The following is a 20,265-nucleotide window of genomic DNA, read 5'->3' as shown; positions in this document are numbered from 1 at the left end:
CTCCAAACCAACAAAACAAGAAACAAAAATATACAAATATATGTGCTGGTTTGTTGAGAGTCTCTATACTGCTAATATGTAAGCTCATTAGTTTGTGTTATACATCACCATTAATGCCCATTCCAGTATGTTAGTTGCGATTGGTATAGTGAAAAAAAGCACATAGTTGGGAAGCTCTCCCTCCAAAGGCAAGTATCAAAAACAGCACAAACCAACAGTGCCGCTGTCCATCTCGACTGTGAACTAGTTCCTATACACTATGGCGTATTCACGATTAAGCGCTCTTCGTTGTAAATAGAACATCTCCACCCAAATACCCGGAGATATTGCTCCCTCACTGCGACATCTAACCTAGCTGAAAGAATCTACATGTTGTTATTAGTAAGTCAGAAAGTGCAATTCAAAACAAAGACAATGACTTAAAATGTTTTGCTTTGGCCAGTTTCCTTCCACGCGTCGATATTCAACCCAAACGTCAGTGGTTAGCTACAAAGAAAGGTATAAAGGTGCTCAAATTTGTACAATGTCTCACTGGTGTCACTGCAAGTCTAAAGATTGCACTTCTTCTTTATTTATTTTTTTAAACTGTACATAAACCTCACTGAATATCTATATAGCTTGACTTAGAATGTTAGAAACACCTGCCTCTAAAAGTTCGTACCGGAAGTAAAGATACCAATTGGATAAACGGAGACATTTGGCCATCTTCATTGCTTACTCCTTTCTCGTCTAAAAACACTGAGACATAGAACACATAGAGTATAGTAAGGATGATTGCGTAGTAGTGTGCAGAAGTGCCCCGGACCACACCCCACCCCGTCCCACCCACCCCAATATGCACCAAGCTCACACTCATAACAAAGGATGGAACATGGCTATAGTTTAGGCACAAATACTTTAGAATGTCCATGTGAAAAGTCAATGCTTCTGTTCACACACAGATAACATCTAGGCAGACAGACAATGAACAAAAACATAATCTAACATTACATTTAACGTCAACATTTTTGAGATAGTATCTTTTTAAGTATTTGTGACAGCGCATGCTTTCGTGATGGGGTTGACTGTATTGGTACACTATCGGCACAACCTGTAGTGAAGAGCCATCTTTTAACATGGTTGCTGTGAGGGCTTAGTCACTTTAACCTGATGGGACACGGGTGCCATGGTGACTCTGACTCTGAGTAGAAATTCTGCACGGCCGAGACGTTTGATCAAGAAGACCGCATAAGCACGGCCGTCTTCTATAAGCAGGAAAACGATTGGTCGTCCTGAGATTTCGTGTAGATTTAAATATTCAAAATATTCCCTTTGACAGATATTAAAATATTGCTCGCTCGACCTTGCGTCCATGCCTCAAAGTCCTGGTCAGTTTAGAGTAGCTAAGCCCACATAATGGATTTACATGAGACAGAAACCTTAATGCAAACCAGCATTTCGTTTTTTCTGTCACTAACAGCGGTTTATAAACAGCTCTCAGTGTAAATGTCCTCCTGCACAACTGAGTGACTGAATACTTGATGTCTTGAAACTAAAACATATGTACTAGAAATGTTGTGCTTCAACTGATATGACAGCAGTACAGTACAAATGTACACCAGGAGCTGGTTAGCTCAAAATCTAAATTGTGGTTTATATATAAAAGAAAAGGAAATATAATGGGTAAAAAAGGAAAGAGAAAGTCTAATTTTCACACCTAAGCCATACATGTTCATACCAGCTGTGTGGTAAATGATCCCTGGCAGTACTTTGGAGTTACGTTATAGAAAAGAAGCATTTGCTTTTAATAGGATGACACTGAAACGAAGTTGTGTATTGTAGGTAAATACTGTATACTGTATGTCCACTCGATGTTAAATCAGAAACTACGCTAGGACTAAGGGTAGTATACAGAGAGACAGAGAGAGAGAAGATAAGATTTATAAATGTCCTTCAATCAAGTAGTGCTAGCTATTGCATTAAGGTTTGTTTATCTCTCATAAATGATATCCAGGTTCCTGATAGAAGTAAGACATTGTTATGATAGAGAATGCACCACACAGTATCTGTAAATACTAGATCTACAAAACTATTTACAGGACACATATAGTTAATTTTTATGTCACAGTCTATTGCATAATGGTGATAATCTTTAGTTTATAAATACTATAAATATACACAGAAGTTTTAAGCAACATTAAGTAACATCTCAGCCATCAGAAATCAGAAATAGAAAACAATAACATCCATCCATATCTGTGCACACACTTCATTTTCCTCCAAAATAAACAAAGAAAGCAGCATTTCTAATATCTATTCCCTTTGGACCCATAACACTGCCATGGTTTGTGTGTGTGTGCGCCTCTGTGGGGATGTAGTGGTTCATCAGACTGTATTTTTCATCGCAGACAGCAACGGGATAGTTACAGTATTGTTATTTTGTTCTTAGGTGAGTTTCCAGGAAAATGGTTTGAGACCGATTGTGTGCTTGTTAAGATTATTGGTCGGCATTATTTGCATTTATTCTTCCACAGTGGTGCTAAAGCTGCTTAATAGGAGAAGATAAGTTTGCTTTTCTTTTAGTAGAAAATGAAAAAGTCATTGTGAGAGTCCACAATGCAAACAAGTTTTTAAAAAAATCAAGAGCAAAAACAAACAAAAAAATTCAATGAAAAATAAAAAAACTTAATTTATAACTATATCTATATATATATCTATATATATATCTATATATATATAGATATAGATATATAATTCTTTACATTTCTCAGAAAGGAAGACTCATGTTTATACTACAGATTGAAATTGCCATTGCCAATGTTGTTGGTGGTTTTTTTGACATGGTCCCATGCACACAAACACACACATCCCCGTGCACACACGTGCACACACGCTTTCACATCTATATATACATATATATATATATGTATATAAAGATATGATCAAAGAAAGGACGTGTATCTGTATAATATACATTCTTAAGTTTAGGGAGACAAAATTGTCTAAAATATAATACATGGGTTATATATACAGCATTTCTATGAGGTTACTTTAGAAGAAAATTGGAGAGAAAGAAAACAATGCCAAAGTTCCTCATTTTGACCTCTTTTGTTCTAGCTCCATTAAAAATGATTTGAAACATATTTCTGTTTAAAAAAAGAGAGGGAGGGTAAAATGGGATCATAAATTTGATGCAAAACGCATTTTGTCTTGCTCAGTTTCTGTACTGCTGAGCACTGAATCTCTTCTAGATCCGGGAGAATCCCTGTGCTGGGTTGAGGATGAGGACGCTGCTGCCACTGCTGCTGCAGCTGCCGCTGCTGCAGCTGAGCGCACGGGAGGCAAGGCTCCTGACGACATCTGGCGGAATAAATTGACCCGCTGGGGCACAGTGGTGCGGATGCCACTCTGTAGATTCATTCCCTGGATCACCGCTGCTGTGGGTGGCACGATGGAGGCCAGGGAGTCTCCTGAGGTGGGATGCACTCTGGGCCCCAGAGATGTGTCATGTGGTAGTGATGGTTGGGAGGCTGATAAGTGTCGGATGTCTCGACTCAAGCTGCCTGATTGTAGAGCCTGTGTGCTCTTGTGGATGTCTCCCCGCTGAGGTGAAGGGACCTGCTGCTGCTGAGGTGACGCCTGCTGCTGCTGTTGTTGTTGCTGCGCTGCAGAGGATGTGGCTGCAGTTGGCGCAGCAGGCTGCTGAGCAAGCTGTTGCGTAGACAGAGATGGCTGGGGAATGGGTTGCTGGATAAGGGACAGCTGGGAGGCTGTGGGGGAGCCATACTGGAAGCTCCGGTTAGCCAAAGGGGTCTGCACAGGCGGGCTACACATGGCAGCTGTGAAGGAGCAGGGAGACATGATTGTGCCTTGCTGTAGTGGGGTCTGTGACGAATTTAGGGTGCCACTTTGAGTTTGGTAAAGCCCCTGTGCTGCAGCAGCAGCAACGGCAGCGGCTGGCATCATGCGGGCAGCGGAGGCATTAGCAATAGCTGAAGCGCTGTAGGTCAGGGGTACAGAGGACTGCTGCAGCTGAGTGGTGCCAAAAGCAGTGGAGAAGGGCGGCTGGGCTGGTGAGTTAATAATGGAATTTCCTGACATTGGTGTTGAGTTCATCCCGGTTACCGACTGCTTGCGGTCCACCATCATTACCATCTCCCTGTCCTGACGGATAATCTGCTTCAGCAGCTCGTTCTCCTGTGTGTTGAAAACCCCGGCGTTCAGATCCTTCTGGAACTTCTGCAGCAGCAACGAGTTCTTCTTCCCTGTTGGGGTGCAGTCAGGACACGTGAATACACACAGCCACGGTAAACTTTGGATAAACTATACTGCACCACAGGAATAAACAGGATACGGGTCAGTAAAGACGCAGCTTGTGGGTTTTAATCACACATTAGCTTCTTCCTTTGATCAAGGCCAATTCTTTAACAGAGGCATTTCACTGTATTCATTCCACATTCATTCATAAATGGGCTACTTTTAACCACACAAACTGCATCTTTACACATTCACTAAAGGCTGTTACAGTGAATAAACCTTTGAAAAACATTAAATGGAAATGACTGTGGGAAATATACAGTTTGAAGGGGTGAAGGACACGTAAGGAGACAAAGATTACTGAAAGTGTGACTTGATAGCACAGACTGTGAAGTGGACAGTGAAACACAGAAGAATACTGATGAGTTGTACCCACACATGACATGACTGATTTTAGATATTTTAGAAGAAAAGGGTCTAAGGCTTAATTTAAAGCCACGGTCTAGCTACATGGTCACATTGACATCAAAGCCATAACACATCACAAGGGCATTCTGCGTAACATCTATAGTGTGGAAACAAAGTCAAATAAGAAGAGAATATATCTTATTTTATACATTATGTATCATATACATAATGTATAAAATCTAACTAAATATTAATCATCTAACCACACAATGAATGGGATTCTCTTCAAGTTATATTTTATATTGACTAGTGCAAAGCAGTTTGTCTGCATATTTAAACAAAACACAGTATTCCTTTAATACTGTAAACAAACTGCTTTTAAAAAGTACTCCAGTCATATGCACTATAAAGGGCATTTTGAGCCCACAGGAAAGTCTTTCCTAGCATGTCACAGGTCTTGAACCGTAATAATAAAAGGCTTGGCAGATGGCTTTTTAAATACCAGCCACTTTTGTGGCTTTGGGAGTTTGAGTAAAAAGAAGAAACTGTTGTAAATGGGCATATAAAGACATCTTCAAACGAGCCTGTCTTAGAAGGAATTGCCAAATCTAAAGACCTAATAAACATATTTACTTTGAGTGATAGTGTCCAAACGTCTTCATGGGAAGTGTTTCCTGTCATTACTACTGACCGTGTATTGACAAGCAGCAACGCATTGCCGGTAAAGAAGACAAAGTGGACTTTTAGTGTGCTCAGGGCTTTAGCCACAGTCAATCAATCATTCAGCCCTGTCCTTGACTGGCAGAAGATTTTTCCACTGAGTTCACCATTTGGCAGCATATGCTGGATGGCTTTCACCTCTCAAGGCTGCTGGTAAGTCATGCATTCAACTATAAGACAGGACTTTTGCTGCTGTAGCAGCTGAAAATAGATTGCTGTAATATTTTAATGCATTTTTCTCAGGATAAAGCCCTCAGTTTGATGTTTTTCTCCTCGACTGCAGCAATCTCTACAGGGTCGGGTAGCTAAAACAAGCACCACACACTAATTATAAGACTATCGTTAACTTACACGTCTGTTTTCATTGCATATTTAAAGGTGACAGGATTAAACTCTGTAGATTGGAAGGACAACACATGTTCATTGTTTGGTGTGCTTGTCGCTCTGACAGAAACATCTGAACACACCAACAAGTTAGAGACAGGGGCAATAACTGGGTTTCAGGGAAACAGGGATTCTTCTGTATACCTCTGAAAAGAAAAGTATCTCATTATCAGTGTTTTGTGCACAGTTAAATAGAGTTAAAGTCAGGCAAACTTAGTTTACTGTACAGTATGTTTACTGCATATTGATACTATACAAGCTAAAAGCATTTACTTTCATTTAATTATATCTGTCCTACAGACAGTTTAAAAAAATGCCAATATAGCATTTTGAGCTACGCATATGCAGCAACATTTAGGTTATTTTGTTAGAAACAAATGATTTCCGTTCATTACGTGGGGAGCTGTTATTTTCCATGGTGCATCATGGCTACAGCACGTGAAATTCCCATACATTCATATATTTGCTTTACAGTTGATCCTATTGAATAATACAATTTGTAGGTATGCAGAATGATGAAAATTTTAACAATAAACATTTGTTGTGAGCTAACTTGGTTCAGCTGCCCAGGCCAGGCTGAATCTACATTGCATCAATAGTTCGTTCAGCTTATATATTATTTACACTCTTTATTTGTACCTAAATAACTTTATTTACTTCATGTTGCACATTTACAGAATTACTGCCTCGCTTTGATCACAGAATTAAACTTACCCCAAAAAACAAATACATTGAGAGGATTGAGAGGCAGACATATTTTATAAGCTCGGCAAAACCTGACATATTGTGTATATTTTCCACTAATACTTTCCGGGCTAATGAATACAACTTGGTAGGAATCCATTTCTCCCTTTCTGTTTCAGCAAGGCACTTTGGGCATATTACTACTAGGACAGTAGCCCATTTCTAAACTTGAATAGAAAGGCTTTGGAAACAATATGCTTTAAAAAAATAAAAAGTAAAAGTAAAAACCACTCAGCTTTGACAAAATTAAAATAAATAATAGTAAAAATATCAGATAAGTCCCAAATTCCCACTATTTACATTCAATACACTCAACATAAAACAGCTTGATAGCCAACAAACATCAACCAATAAAAAACAAAACACAGAACACAATATAATGTTTACAGACATCATATATAATAGACAATGAAGACTGTATTAAAAAATGCATATCTTTGAAAGATAACTCCAGATGCATTCATGTTTTTACAGATAGATATCTATGTGTGAAAAAATTACTGTGTTGAGTCAATCTACAGGGAACTCATTCACTTGATGTACTTCCTGTAATGCCATTACACTGAAACCAAGAGGGCACACATGAGATAGTCCTCAATGAACAGCTAAACAGTTAGCTTCAGCTAACAGTTACAAAAATGACTTACATATGCTAGAAAAGCCTTTATTTTAGTTTTGGAAATATGGAGTTTATTATATGTCACAATTGAAATAAGAAAAAATACAGATTTTGCTTTACCAGTTCACTTTTTTGTTTCTTTACTAATTATAATTTGTTTTGTTATATCTATAAGAAACCAAATTTTGCCCATAAAATGTTAAATAATAAAATGTGCATACTACAAACTATATATTCTAGCAGACTTTGGTGGTCAGCAGGAGCTCAAATATCAAATGACAAAAGCTAAGAAAGGGTCTACAGCTAACATTCTATGAATTTTATGTTAGTGGGATTTGGCCTTTTACAGCGACTGAAAACTAGTATAAAATTTATTGTCTTATACCCGGTCTTTTAGCCTGACGTCATTAGCCGTTTCCAGGTCCAAACTCCGCTTTAGGTCCCAAAGTCAAAGGAACACCGTGGCATCACTGAGAGTTAAAAACTATCTAAATTCTTTTATCTGAAATAAAATGATCAGTGTGGCTGCTCTACCAGGTGTAACAATTAAGTTTAACATCCAGACATCCATGAAAACAGAATTTATGACATTTAATGTAGTTAGAAGTTAGCGGGAAGTTAGCTTGCTAGTTTCTACGTAAACATAATATACTATGTTTTGACTGAGGGATTTCTGAAAAATTCAAATGTACAGCTCTGCTATCACTTCCGAAATAAATGAAGACATGAAACTAAATATTACTGATGTTTGTGGGGTTACTGAAGTTGGGCTAGCTGGTATATAATGATGTGCTATGTGATGGCTAGCTGCACAGCTGTGGTTAGCATAATATAAACATATTAGCACAATGAAGCTGGAGAATGGAGAACAACTGAGATAACTGACCCACAATACAAGGTTAGTCATTAATTTACTGCTGCATGGGCAGGTTTTAAAAAGTGAGCTTTAAAATGAACAGTGGTAATAAAAACCAAAAGAGGCCGGCAGTGATCACTGCCTTTTTTAGGGGCTTGTTCAGATTAAAGAGAACAAGATACAAAGCATCAAAACATGTTAAAAACACAACAGCCTTAATAAACGCAGAGTAGTCTGGACCCGTTCACATGTCATCACTTAACGACCGGATAGACATTTCAAGTGTTTACAAAAGTTGATGACATGTTTTGTGGGCGGAGCCCGAGTGGTGGCAAGAAGTGGCAGCTGTTGTTAGCTTTGTCACTAGTTAAGCTAATTTTTTACGCTAGGATATAAATCTTTCTCCAATTATTTTAATCATTTGCCAAGCCAGAGGCAGGGGAATGCAGAATTCCTGCAGAAAATGTGGACCAACAAATCCAATACCAACATACAGACAGAAACTGCAGTTGCAAGATTAGTATTCATTATTTTTCGGTACAAGTGCAAGGCTCATTGTAAATTTTGGTTGTTGTTACTAGCTACCACCCGGATGTATTTAAAAATGTCATGCATAACTTTAAGGTTATACACAAATGGATTGCATTACTATGTTATATTACATACTTATATTTACAGGCCTGAATCTTGGTCAAAGAAGACTGTAAAGTGGCTTAATGCATTTACAACAGGACCATTGTGGACTATTTCGCAGCTGCCCTCTGTGAAAAAGAAACGTCTTTGATTTTAGAAAGTAACATGTTTTAAAGTTTAAGCCAAAAGATAACACTGACTTTCTTATGATCAGTGTCAGTTTTGAAAATTATTAAAAACCCACATACTTCAAGCCAGACAATCAGAAACAAATCTTTTCTGTCGATGATATATGAATAAATAATGAAATGGGATCTCGGCATGTAACAAAGATTGTATGCGCCATTGCATTAGTAAAGGTTTTACTAATCGGCAGACATGATTTCATTTGTGAATACACTTTGAACGAAGCATTCAAAGATTTATTAAAAATGTCTGGGCTGAGTTAATAATCCAGTTGATTATTCTGCGAAAAATCTGTTGCAAATCAAAGATGACATGTAACGCTGAATATGATATCTTTTGTTTCCTTGATTGTCTTATTTACTGACATTGACATGATGTGTTTCATCAAAAGGTTTTCAGCTTTAGTGTGGGTGAATTGAGTTATGTGTCACTGATGCTGGAGTTAAACAGTCAATGTGACTTTGAGTAAAAGTTCTTGGAGGATGAATTTGAGACTGGATCCATTTAGCAAGCTTTAATAGGTCAGTTTGCTCCTGTTCGAATACTGGAATTGGAATAAAGTGTTTACCTGTTGCCTACTCGTCGGCCAGGACACTCTTGAAAACGAGATGAGCTCGTCTCAAGACGGACTCCTGGTCAAATAATTTTTAGATAGATAAAAGATAATGTCAAATGTACAACACGTTATTGGTTTCAAAGCATGGTTACTTCTTTTTCTTTCCTTTTTAGAGCAAGACAGGCATGTAACCAAATGCAGTTCAGATATAGAAACGATACAACCAGCACAGATCATGACAAAGTGTCTTCCCTCGTATGAGACAAAACCCCCTTCATGGCTAGTCTGAAAGGATGGATCGAATCTATATCACTCTGAGAGGTGTCAGTCAGAGTGGTTAACTTTGAGTTTCCAACATTTAGTTATTGGTAGTTATTATAAAAAGGGCAAATGTAAATTAGGCCTTATTGAGGTCAAAGGGCACTCAGTATGTCGTGAAAGCCTCAGCAATGCAAAATTAACACATTTTATCAAAGAAGACTGTAAGACTTTTGAAAAAATATGGTAGTCAAAATAACACAACTTTGTCTCCTGCAAATTATGCTCATATACTGAATCACAATTGGTTATTAGTGCTTTATTGCAGGGAGCAGGGTAATGTAAAGTCTTTCTGTTGAGGGCTGACTGGATAGAAATACAGTATAAAGCCAAGCGTGTTTTCGCATGCGGTTAACTTAAGATATACAAACTTGCTACCTGTGTGGGCTAGGGATGTCACCAGAATGGATACCAAAATTCTGAAAATGTTTATTAAGCAGTGACTTGTACTGAGTCATGTACTTGCACTTGTATATATAAGTGTGCTAAATCGCTCCTTATGTGGTGAAGAAGGGTACGCATGAGCACAGGAAAAACTACATCTCAAAGATGTTGAGTATTGTAGTGCAGCTACTGTGATAGCTCTGCCCCAACAGCAGTAAAAGTTGGACGTGGACATATAAACCCTGCTCCAAAAAAGTTGGGGAACTGGTTAAAATGTAAATAAGAACAGAATCCAAGAATTTGCAAGTCTCGTAAACCCATATTTTGCTCACAAAGGAAAATAGAAAACAGTTTGAACTGCAAAAACATAAAAATTTAAGAAAATTATTACTGCACACAGTTTTTATTTGTATTTTACAGGAGCAAATACTTAAAATTTAGCGAACCATCTACAAAACCGACATCCAGATCCAGAAATCAAGTTGAGTGAGGGTTCCGTTCTTATTTACTTCCAGAGCATTTTGGTTGTTGTCATGAAATTATACATCAGCCCATTGTCTGATGTAAAATCCATAAACATAACATTACCTAAAGTGCTCAAGATAACACACAACCCCCTAACTAACATCATACCTCAAAGGCTGCTCAGCAACCATCCTAACATTTCAGTCTCTGTTCTCTTCTCCACTGTTGCTTTTATTTACAGAGCTAACATTCTTGTCGTATTAATTTTTTTTCATAAAGAAGCTTGTGTTTATGTACACTGGGTAATTTCTCTTTTTCTTAATCAAACTGAATACCTAGAATCGTGTAATTCTATTGGTATTGGTACCAGCTACTAAATCTCTGGTACTGTGACATCCCTGGTATGGGGGTGCAGTGCTTTCAAGTTCACAGTCACATCTACGTCTTGCTTGTGATCTCTAAGTTTAACTAACTAAAAATGGGGAAAAAAACGAAATGCTTAACTCAAAACTTCAAAACGATAGTCGATCTTCTTTTTGACACACGTGTGTTGTGTGTTTTGTCAGGAATTTTAGAATAATCCAGTCATCAGTCAACATTACCCCCTCTCTGCCCACCCACCAGCTTATAGTTGAATATGAACATAATTCTGAGGAGCACGTGCCATGATGATGAGATACATCACTTGTTGGAGTTTGATTGATTTCAACACTACGGGATTCCAATTTTGAGTCAACATTTGGGTTACAAAGCAATTTGCAATTATTAATGTGCCTGTCTCAGGCAAAACTAAACCACAGATAGAAAGACATGACAAGGAAAAAACAGCAATATCTGACAGAAATGTAGTTACTGCAAAACTAACATGAGACAACACAGGAAAACTGTGAAGTTGCAAATTCAAGAATTTTTATTTAGTTACTTTTTTCCCCTGTTTTTAGGTGAAACTGTTTCCACGTTAAACAAATCACTAACAACATTACGGCCTCTTTTAGTAATCGATCCACAGACATAAAAAAAATGGACAAGACAAGAAGGTGGCTTTATTAGTAGAGCCAGTAGAGATACAGAGTGAGAGGATTTGGCTTTTCTTTTTTTTGCATATGTGCTACAATAAAAGCAAGGAAGCAGTGTTGCTTCAAAAAGGTAAAACATTTAACAGTCTTCATATGGGGAACATCACCCAGGTTTTTTTTGACAAATAGGCTGCACCTGATTAATTAACTTAATAAACCACCTTCTTTTCAGAGCAGTCATTTAGACACACCATAGTATTCAAATACAGGTGTTTCTAGTGACATTAATTAGGGTTCTGTGGTATTTATGTGCAAGCCTTAATTATAGTGATGAGAAACACCTGTGTTTACCTACTGCGTAACGTCAAAATGGCTGCGTTGAAAAAAGGTGTATGGTGCCCTGATTAAATCTGTGGGCAAACCTAGCACATGCTGGAAAAGCTCTAAATGCATTGTGTTTTTAAAGAAAATAGAATTGTACTCTTCAGAGATATTACTGTCGAGATATCATGTCATTTCTAGCTTGATAATCCTAGAGCATTATATAAGGAGTAAGAACATTCCTGCTAGGCTTTAGAGACTTTACAGTGCAGTAAAATTCAAATTCTTCTACCTAGATAGACATTGGATAACAAGATCACTACATTAATTCAGATATTCTTAGAGTAACTAATGAGATTACCCAGCCCAGCGGTTGGATCAGACTACATAGATACCACATCGTATAAAACGTATAGTAAAATAATCTGCAGTATATTCGTTAAATATCTTTCCTGCTCCACTGTGACACAAATGGAAAGTAATGTAACAGTGTGCCTAACTTATACATGAAGCATGCTGAGTTATTACTTTCAAGTCATTCATAATGGAATCTTATAGAAAATGTTAGAGCAGACGTAAGAACTTAACGAAGTTGGAGAATGTGCGACATTAGGATCAGTGCAACCAATTACTGCCCTGTTTGCGTTACATACATGTGCCCCTTTTTTTTAAACAAGACTCTGTGTCTGAATTGTGATGACGTATTGAACTATCATCTGTCATGGTTGAATTTCTCTTGAAACATTTCTCTACTAGACAGTAAAAATAATGTGATGACTGAATTAAGCTACACAAGGTCCTCGACTGGACCCGGTGAATGTGGGGGCTCTCTTGTTACCTGACCCAGCTCTTTGTTTCTTTTTATGGGGATTTTGAGAACTCTAACATGGGGCGGGGTGCTGCTCATACCCAGGAGTGCAGATGAGTGGAAAGAGGGCCAGACACACATGCATGTGAGGTTAGCTTCGATCCACTCGCTGACATCCAGTGGGGGGGTCAACACCAAACCAACGAGGGGGCGACCTGACTCCCTCCCGGACAGCGACATGCACTGCCTTCCAGTTAATCCAACCACAAAACGCTACTTTGTTTCTTTAGAAGGATTAATGCTGGTAACATCAAAATTTTCTTTAATATGTAATATTTTTTTAAGGTAAAGAAAGAGACACGAGAAAAAAAGAAATCAATAGAGAGCATACAGGTCATGCAGCACAAGATGGCAGACACAATGCTTTTATGAGGAAAGAAGGCAAACAAATACTGATAAAGACAAGACAACAAGGCACTATGACAGGCAAGAGATCCAAACAATCAGAGAGAAATGAGGCTCGTAGGTCTTACCAATGCGGTCCAATCGGTCAATGGCGACCGTTTCAAAAGCCCGTCGCATCATTGGGTACTCTTCTAGCACCTCATTGAAATGGTCAACAGAGAGGGAGAAGAGTCGACAATAGGTGTCTGCACGCACACTCGCCGTTCGTCTGCCCTTGGTGAGCAGACAGATCTCTATAGGGCAGGTAAAGGAAAACAAAGAGGACACATGATGAAACTGTAACAGGAGTGAAATATACAGGAGGGAATCATCCTAGTAATTACAGTACATACAGTATTCTCATATAAATGAGCCTTGAGTACAAAAGGTACAGGAGAAGAAGCTAATGTGAATGCAAATAGAATGTGAAGCCCATCAGCAGTGCTGTCACTTGCATTACGCTAAGATAATTCATCATGCTGCGGAGATATAATAGCGCAATAATATGATGCAGTACCAAGCTTTATTAAGAAAAAACAGGGCGGGCTCAATGCACCGCGTTAAGAGGACGAGACCGAAATATTTCTTACTGACATGACAAGATGTGAATAGAACAGAAGAATTCATCAGCATTGGATCATAATTAACTTTGCAGTCTTCTTCACATTAGATAACACAGCATGCTTGTCTTTATGTGTGAAATTAAACACAAGAGTACCATATACACTAAAATTACTCAGATCATCATTATTAATAGTAATTACATTTTATTATTAGCAATAATATACTGTAGCTATAGCTGTAGCTATAGCATTTTTCTTGTTTTGTGTTATTGTCATCAATGTGGAAAGAGTACTTATACACCCGTATTTTATTTACAGTTAACACGGACAACAAATGCACTACATTTTTAGTCTTTTGTGAATAAATATGAGCTCATTTCATCTCGGGAGAAGAAACAGATCCAGACACACTGCTGTCTTTCCTGGGCCAAAACTGAGGCGAAGTGTAAAACTGTTCTGTGATCAGATGAAGTGAAATTTGAAATACTTTTTTTGAAAAGATGGATGCCACATCCTCTGAACTTAAGAGGAGAGGGAGCTTGTTATTAGCACTCAGTACAAAAAGCCTACATCTTTGTTGATACAGAGGTCCATTAGTGCCTATGAAATTGGCTATATGGACATCTGAGAAGGCACTGTGAATGCTCAAAAGTGCAGCTGAGGTCAGAGTGTACAGGTTCGTATCATGGGCATGAATGTCGTGCTGGGGCTTCTATTTATTTCTTTTTCCCAGGTAGCTTGATTGTACTGCATACATCTTTAATGCTTTGAAATACAAGAACTGGGTGCACAATTTTGAATTTATTTCAGATTTTCTCTAATTATTAGTGGGTCAAAAGTACACAGTACAGGGTATTTGGTTAAATTTCCATTTGGAAGTAGGAAGTCAACCCGATGCTTTTGGTACCCACCAGGAAGCTTACAGTGCTTAACAGTGTATATGACTGTAAAATCTGACATATACAGTGTCTGAGCTCATCCAGAAGTTGAATGTGAACAATCCTTCCCTTAATTTTCTTTCCCTGAATCTTTAACACCGCTGAACCCACACCCACATTTGTCCAGTCCACTGCACGACTTCCATCTTCATTAAATCGTTAAATGTTAACTTGTTATGGTGTGATCTTTCTGGGCTCTGCCAGGAGCTGTCATGAAAATAGAGCACAGAGAGTGCAAGATGTGTGAGCAACACTCTCAAGCTGTGCGTGCGAATAAGGTGTTAGTGCTGTTTTAATGGAAAAAGATTCACTTTCACTGGTACATCCACTAATGCAAGCAGACGCACACAGAGAGAAAAACCTGCGTCATGTTCAAGGGGATAAACAAACACAAGTAGAGTGAAGTACAAAGAGTGGTTGGTTTATCTTTAAGAAAACGCTCTGGTATACCAGTAAACTGGAGACATCTAGAGACTAATGTGCTAGCTTGACACGTAGCAGCCAGTGACTCAGTTAAAAACAAAGGTGAGTTAATCAGCTGAGTGGGCGAACTGAAAATAACTTATACTCTCCAAAGTTTGACCTGCTATGGCACTGAATGAGAACGATATCATAGAGTCTTCACTAAATTCAAAAGCTCGTAAAAATGTTGGGACATCTCAGGCCCTCCAAGGTATGGAGGCCTATCTCCTCCACCACTCCCCCTGCCAGTGGCAGACGCCCTCAGACATCGGTGCGTTGGTGGTTCTTTGTGTCCGGGGGTGGGCGTCCAGGTACACACCGGCTCACTCCTGGTGGCTGCTTGTCGGGGCCTGGAGTCTGGGGCTCGCTCGGGCCACTTCGGGGGTGGGGTGCCCTCGGCCTCTCGGCCTGGGGCTCGGTCTCTCAGGCACAGCTGGCTGCCGGCGGAGCTCACGGGCACGTCACTGCAACCCCTCCTGGCTTCTGCTCCGCGGCTGCTGAGTGACCCCTCATCTGGGGCTCTCCTCAGCTCTTTCTGGGATGTTGGCGCGGCTGCCCCTCTGTTGGTCTTCCTTGGTCTCTTGTGTTCTGAGGGCCTCTGGATGTCTGGAGTTTTGATCTCCTCCATACCTGCTTCATGCCTTGGAGGACGGGGCTGTGGCTCCCCACACCCTCTAGCAGATCATTACATGAAGGAACCTTTTAATACAAGCGCGTCCATGCTCACAGGTGTACACACGGGTGCTCACACACACAAACTACACCCTTTTTGGCTCCTACCTCAAAGCACACTGTGCGCTGTCGATCTTACGTGCTGCACAATAATGTTTGATATTTCGTATTTACTGTTATATTCCCATATATCATCGTGATGTTGTTTATTTTTCTTCTGCTTGTTTTCTCTTTTTTCTTTCTCAACAGGTGATCCAGGTGATTGATTTATGTATTTTTTGTCTGCTTATTTTGTTGGTTTTTGTTTTTTGCCCTTTATCCCCGTCCCTCTTCCCCGCTGTTTTTCTTTCCCACTTTTCTTTCTCCCCTTTCTTTTCCCCAGTCAAGTCTGTCCCGTATTTAGCAAGTGAAAATAAAATAAAATAAACAATAAAAGGTGAATCAAATAGACCATTACGACAAGGCTGGGTTGGTACATTTGGTAAAGTAAATCCGTTGGGCATCTTTCTTTGCCTTTAGACAATAATTCTGATGGCAAAAGAGCCAAACGGGACAAAAAACAAAAAAAAAAGTTGGTTCTGAGCTTTTTTTTCCTCTTTTTTTTAATTGACCTGAGTCTAGTTACCTGTAGCTTCTCCTCCAGTATAAAGGTAACGCTCTTTTTTTGGCCTAGCATCATATGTCTAACATATGTCTAAGTACAGTTAGGAACATCTGTAAGAGGACTTAGGAGTTTCTGATTATATGTGCATATGCATATGTACAGTGCTGGCTTCTCTGGGTTTCTGTGACTTATCTATGCTAAGATGCAGGCCAGAAACACAGTTACTGAGATAAGACACTGCTTAGCTGTCTGCATTTTCTATTTCTACACTGCAAAAGGTGGGTGGAGTCAGCTGGAGACACCTGGACCCAGAGTGTACTATGTGAAACCATAACCTGCTTCAGACCTCTTCTTCTTCATTTTCTGCCTCTCAGCTTTTCCATCACAATGTAAATCAGTTATGATTGGCTTTCATCTGCCATCTCTCTTTCTCTTTTCTCATGGCTTCATACTAAACTTCCACACTAGTATGTTGACAGTATTGTGTAAGCTGCTATAGTTTTTTAAATGTTGTTTGACATTAGGCACACATGAGCCTGTCTTTTCTGAGCAAACTTTGTCTCCATTAACATCCTCAGCCCCCCACGGCACAATTGTAAGTTTAATACCATTTTCTGGAGCCTCAGCGTGCACACGTGGCATTCCTAGGTATGTTTTTTGTGTGTGTGTAAGTTAGAGCCCTGTTAACACTTCCAGTGATGCGGTTTGACACGTGTCTGTTGCCTTGTCACAAAGCATCACTGTTGAACCCTGGGGCATTGCGGATAATTTGTCATCACTTTTTGTGTCACACACTCGAGGCAACGAGCTCTTCTTCCCTCGTCTCTACTTACGGCGGGTGCTGTGGAAATGTCTCATATGACATTAAAGACATTAAAGCCGAATCTGGATTTAAATCTCCTGTCGGTCATTGTCCCTGCCCTGTGGTACCTCGGCCTCACAGAGCTGTGTGACGCCAATGTGTACGCTCATTCACCACGCTCACCTGTGATTACTATGATATCTCTTTAGCATGCAGGTGAGTCACTGACCATTGTCAGAGGTGCTTTGTGACCTACTGTTCTCAAAGATGTCCTACTCATTACTATGGTAATAGTTTCCTGTGTCTGGGCTCAGTTTTGTAACTCGCTCTCTCCATCTCTGAAGCTGTCTCAGTCCCCCTCGCTGATTTTTCATTCTGGCCACGATCTGGCCTGGTTGTAAGGGGAGTGTAAATCATCTGAGAAAAGGGGGTAGAGTGAGATGCCGGGCATAGCCAGCTGCTCCCAACGCAAGGCTAATGCCAAACAAATACGAAATAAAAATACCAACAGGGCAGAAGGCAGCAGCTCTGGTGGGGCTGTTCACCCCTTTTTATTGGGTGAACAATTTACAGTGCATCCCTAATTTAATTTATTACATGACTCATTAAATGTTAGTGTATGTTCTTAATTAATATTTTCATTTTTATAATTAGGCTTATATTAGATGCTGATCGTTCACTGTGAACCCTCCATCTTTTTGAAATACTAACTAAACTTGGGGGTGGGCAATCTGATGATCGTACGAGGTCAGTCTTCATAAGAACTGCTTCATCTTAATACTGACTGAACAGTTTGCTATTTGCTACTTATTTCTATTGTACTTTAGGCGAAAGCTCAAATGGTTACTCACACAACTATGTAGCATTATCATTAATTAAAAATGCTAATCACAATCTGTTTCCAGCTTCCTAATTTGTTTTCTTAATTTTCAATTAATGTTTTTTTCTTTTTTGAAAATGAATATTTTCTTAGGTGTTTGTGCTGACTGTAGCACAACGCTAGGCTCTAGGGTGTAGAAAAAAAATACATCCTATTAACATCCTTTTATTAGAGCCTAGTTGGCCAAAGGCGTTATCCTGACATTTCACCTTAGTTTCATAAACATGATCTGCTTGCTCTGTGTCACTGAGCAAAATGTCTCTGAGTTACAGCCTCAGAGGATACAAAGCCTGAATACGACACATATGCACTTCCAGCAAATCACTACATTAGTTTAAAGCCACCCATATGTGAAACTACATATCTGAAGCAGGTATCTTTGCTAACTGATGAAAGAGTGTATGTCAGTACTCCTGTGTTTTGAACAAGCAAGGGGAGGAAAAAAAAGTCGATGCATTTCTTTCTTTTCTTTTTTTTTTTTTTTGATTCGCTTCGTTCCATGGCTCGCCTCTGAGACGTGAACTGCATGGAACAGACACACCAAAGTGAAGGTATTCTTAGACTCGTCAGCCTCCTTCCATAGTGGGGATGAACTCAGGAGATAAAATATGCAAGAACCTCTAAAATAGGAAACTTTGCTTTGCTTTCACAGAGATACGACAATGTCTGCCTGCGGATTTTGTCGGAGTAAACAAAGTGCAATGAAATTACATTTGACATTTAAAAAATTAATGATATCTGGAACGCTTTAGATGGGGAGTGGGAACCGTGCCGAGAGAAAGAGAGATGAAGAAGCAGAGCACAGCAGAGGACAGAACTGGGAAACTGCTCCTCGTTTTACACCGTGCCAAGTGAATGCAGCGGGAACATATAGATAGGGTGAGAGGAGTTCATGCTCATGTATGTGCGCCCAAGTGTGTGTGTGTGTGTGTGTGTGTGTGTGTGTGTGTGTGTGTGTGTGTGTGTGTGTGTGTGTGTGAGGATGGGGGAGGGACCTCTGTGTGTCCTAAGGGATGCCTGATCCACGCCTTGGCCCACTCCAGCAACCAGATGAGAGGTTACGTAACAGCGAAAGCTGACTAACATCCAACAGTGGTTAATGAGAATCTACATTTACAATAACTTAACTTCAAAAAGCATTAAAGGCCTCAGGATAGTCTCATATATATGGTATAACTCTAAGAACACAGTGTGCATTGATGTAAGAAGCACAGTGGAATATGTAGCTAACATTTGGATTTTAATGTGAAAACAAATCAAAATAAGCAAATACTCCAGGGAAAAAAAAGCAACTGAAGTTCAATTTCCAGTGTTTATAGTTACATTTCTTACCTCCAAAATAGGATCCATCAGTCAGCTTCATCTCCTTGTTGAACTTGGTGATGACACTTGCAACGCCATGTTGAATAAAGTACATCTTTTTCCCCACTGTGCCTTCCCTGATAATGTAATCGTTGGGCTGGAAAACTTCAAACTTCAACTTGCTCAGCATCCCCGTCACAAAGTTGGGGTCCGCATTGGCAAACAGAGGCATGGTGGCCACAAGCTTGCGGCAGTTGAAGTTGACAATTTCCTGGTGGAGGGGGGGGGAAAAAGAAAAAAGAAAAGTGTTGATTTAACAGATGAGATCATGCCATCAATAATTCAGTTATTTCCACCCAAAAGTGAAAAATGAGCTTCAGTTCGGCAGCCTGACACAGAACACCACCTCAAATCTTTCATCTCTGCCGCCTTCACAGTATCCGTAAACATAAATGAATTGGAATGCATATTGCTGCTTTATCCCTAATGCTCCTAAAGCACTTTCCATTTCTCCTGCGAAGAAACTTTTTGGCACGCAATTCATATCCTGATGAGCTTGCCCTCTGGTGCCGGCTGCAGGCCATCTCTCTGGCCCATCCTGTCCCCTCAGACCCAGCAGCAGATTAGGAGCTTGTTGTCTGTTTACCCACACATCTCTGTTGCTGTGCAGATGGAAAGCTGGGGCACTTGGCATCTGCAGCGATGTGTTGTTGACCCCACATGAGGGATAACTCCCCTCCACTGACAACAGGACATTAACAGAAAGATAACCAATCTCTGAAATGCTTGCTGGCTCCACGAGGGCAAAAAATATGTTAGCTAAGCTTCAGAAGCCGGTGTCAGGTAAAGCCACGGCTCCGACCTCAATCAAGCACCAGAACTAATGAATACGATAGTAAGCACTTTTCATGCACAGTCAGGATTCCTCCTGGGAAAACAATGTT

The 20,265-nt window shown here is 39.7% G+C and overlaps 1 protein-coding gene across 1 annotated transcript in view; it reads right to left on the bottom strand.

The window, feature by feature from the left end:
* Window positions 1–2,714: 2,714 nt before the first annotated feature.
* Window positions 2,715–20,265, bottom strand: part of LOC120714019 (potassium/sodium hyperpolarization-activated cyclic nucleotide-gated channel 1) — a 67,768-nt gene continuing 50,217 nt past the window's right edge. The window contains exons 6-8 of the mRNA XM_040000007.1: window positions 19,352–19,592; window positions 13,188–13,352; window positions 2,715–4,244 (exon numbers count right to left, since the gene is read on the bottom strand). Coding sequence (XP_039855941.1) covers window positions 3,160–4,244; window positions 13,188–13,352; window positions 19,352–19,592 — 1,491 coding nt within the window. The 3' untranslated portion in view covers window positions 2,715–3,159. The remainder of the gene's footprint in view (window positions 4,245–13,187; window positions 13,353–19,351; window positions 19,593–20,265) is intronic.

The sequence above is a fragment of the Simochromis diagramma genome, unplaced genomic scaffold (genome assembly GCF_900408965.1).
Source record: "Simochromis diagramma unplaced genomic scaffold, fSimDia1.1 OVJJ01000596.1, whole genome shotgun sequence".
Classification (NCBI taxonomy): Eukaryota; Metazoa; Chordata; class Actinopteri; order Cichliformes; family Cichlidae; genus Simochromis; species Simochromis diagramma.
This window is presented reverse-complemented; position numbering and strand designations above follow the sequence as displayed.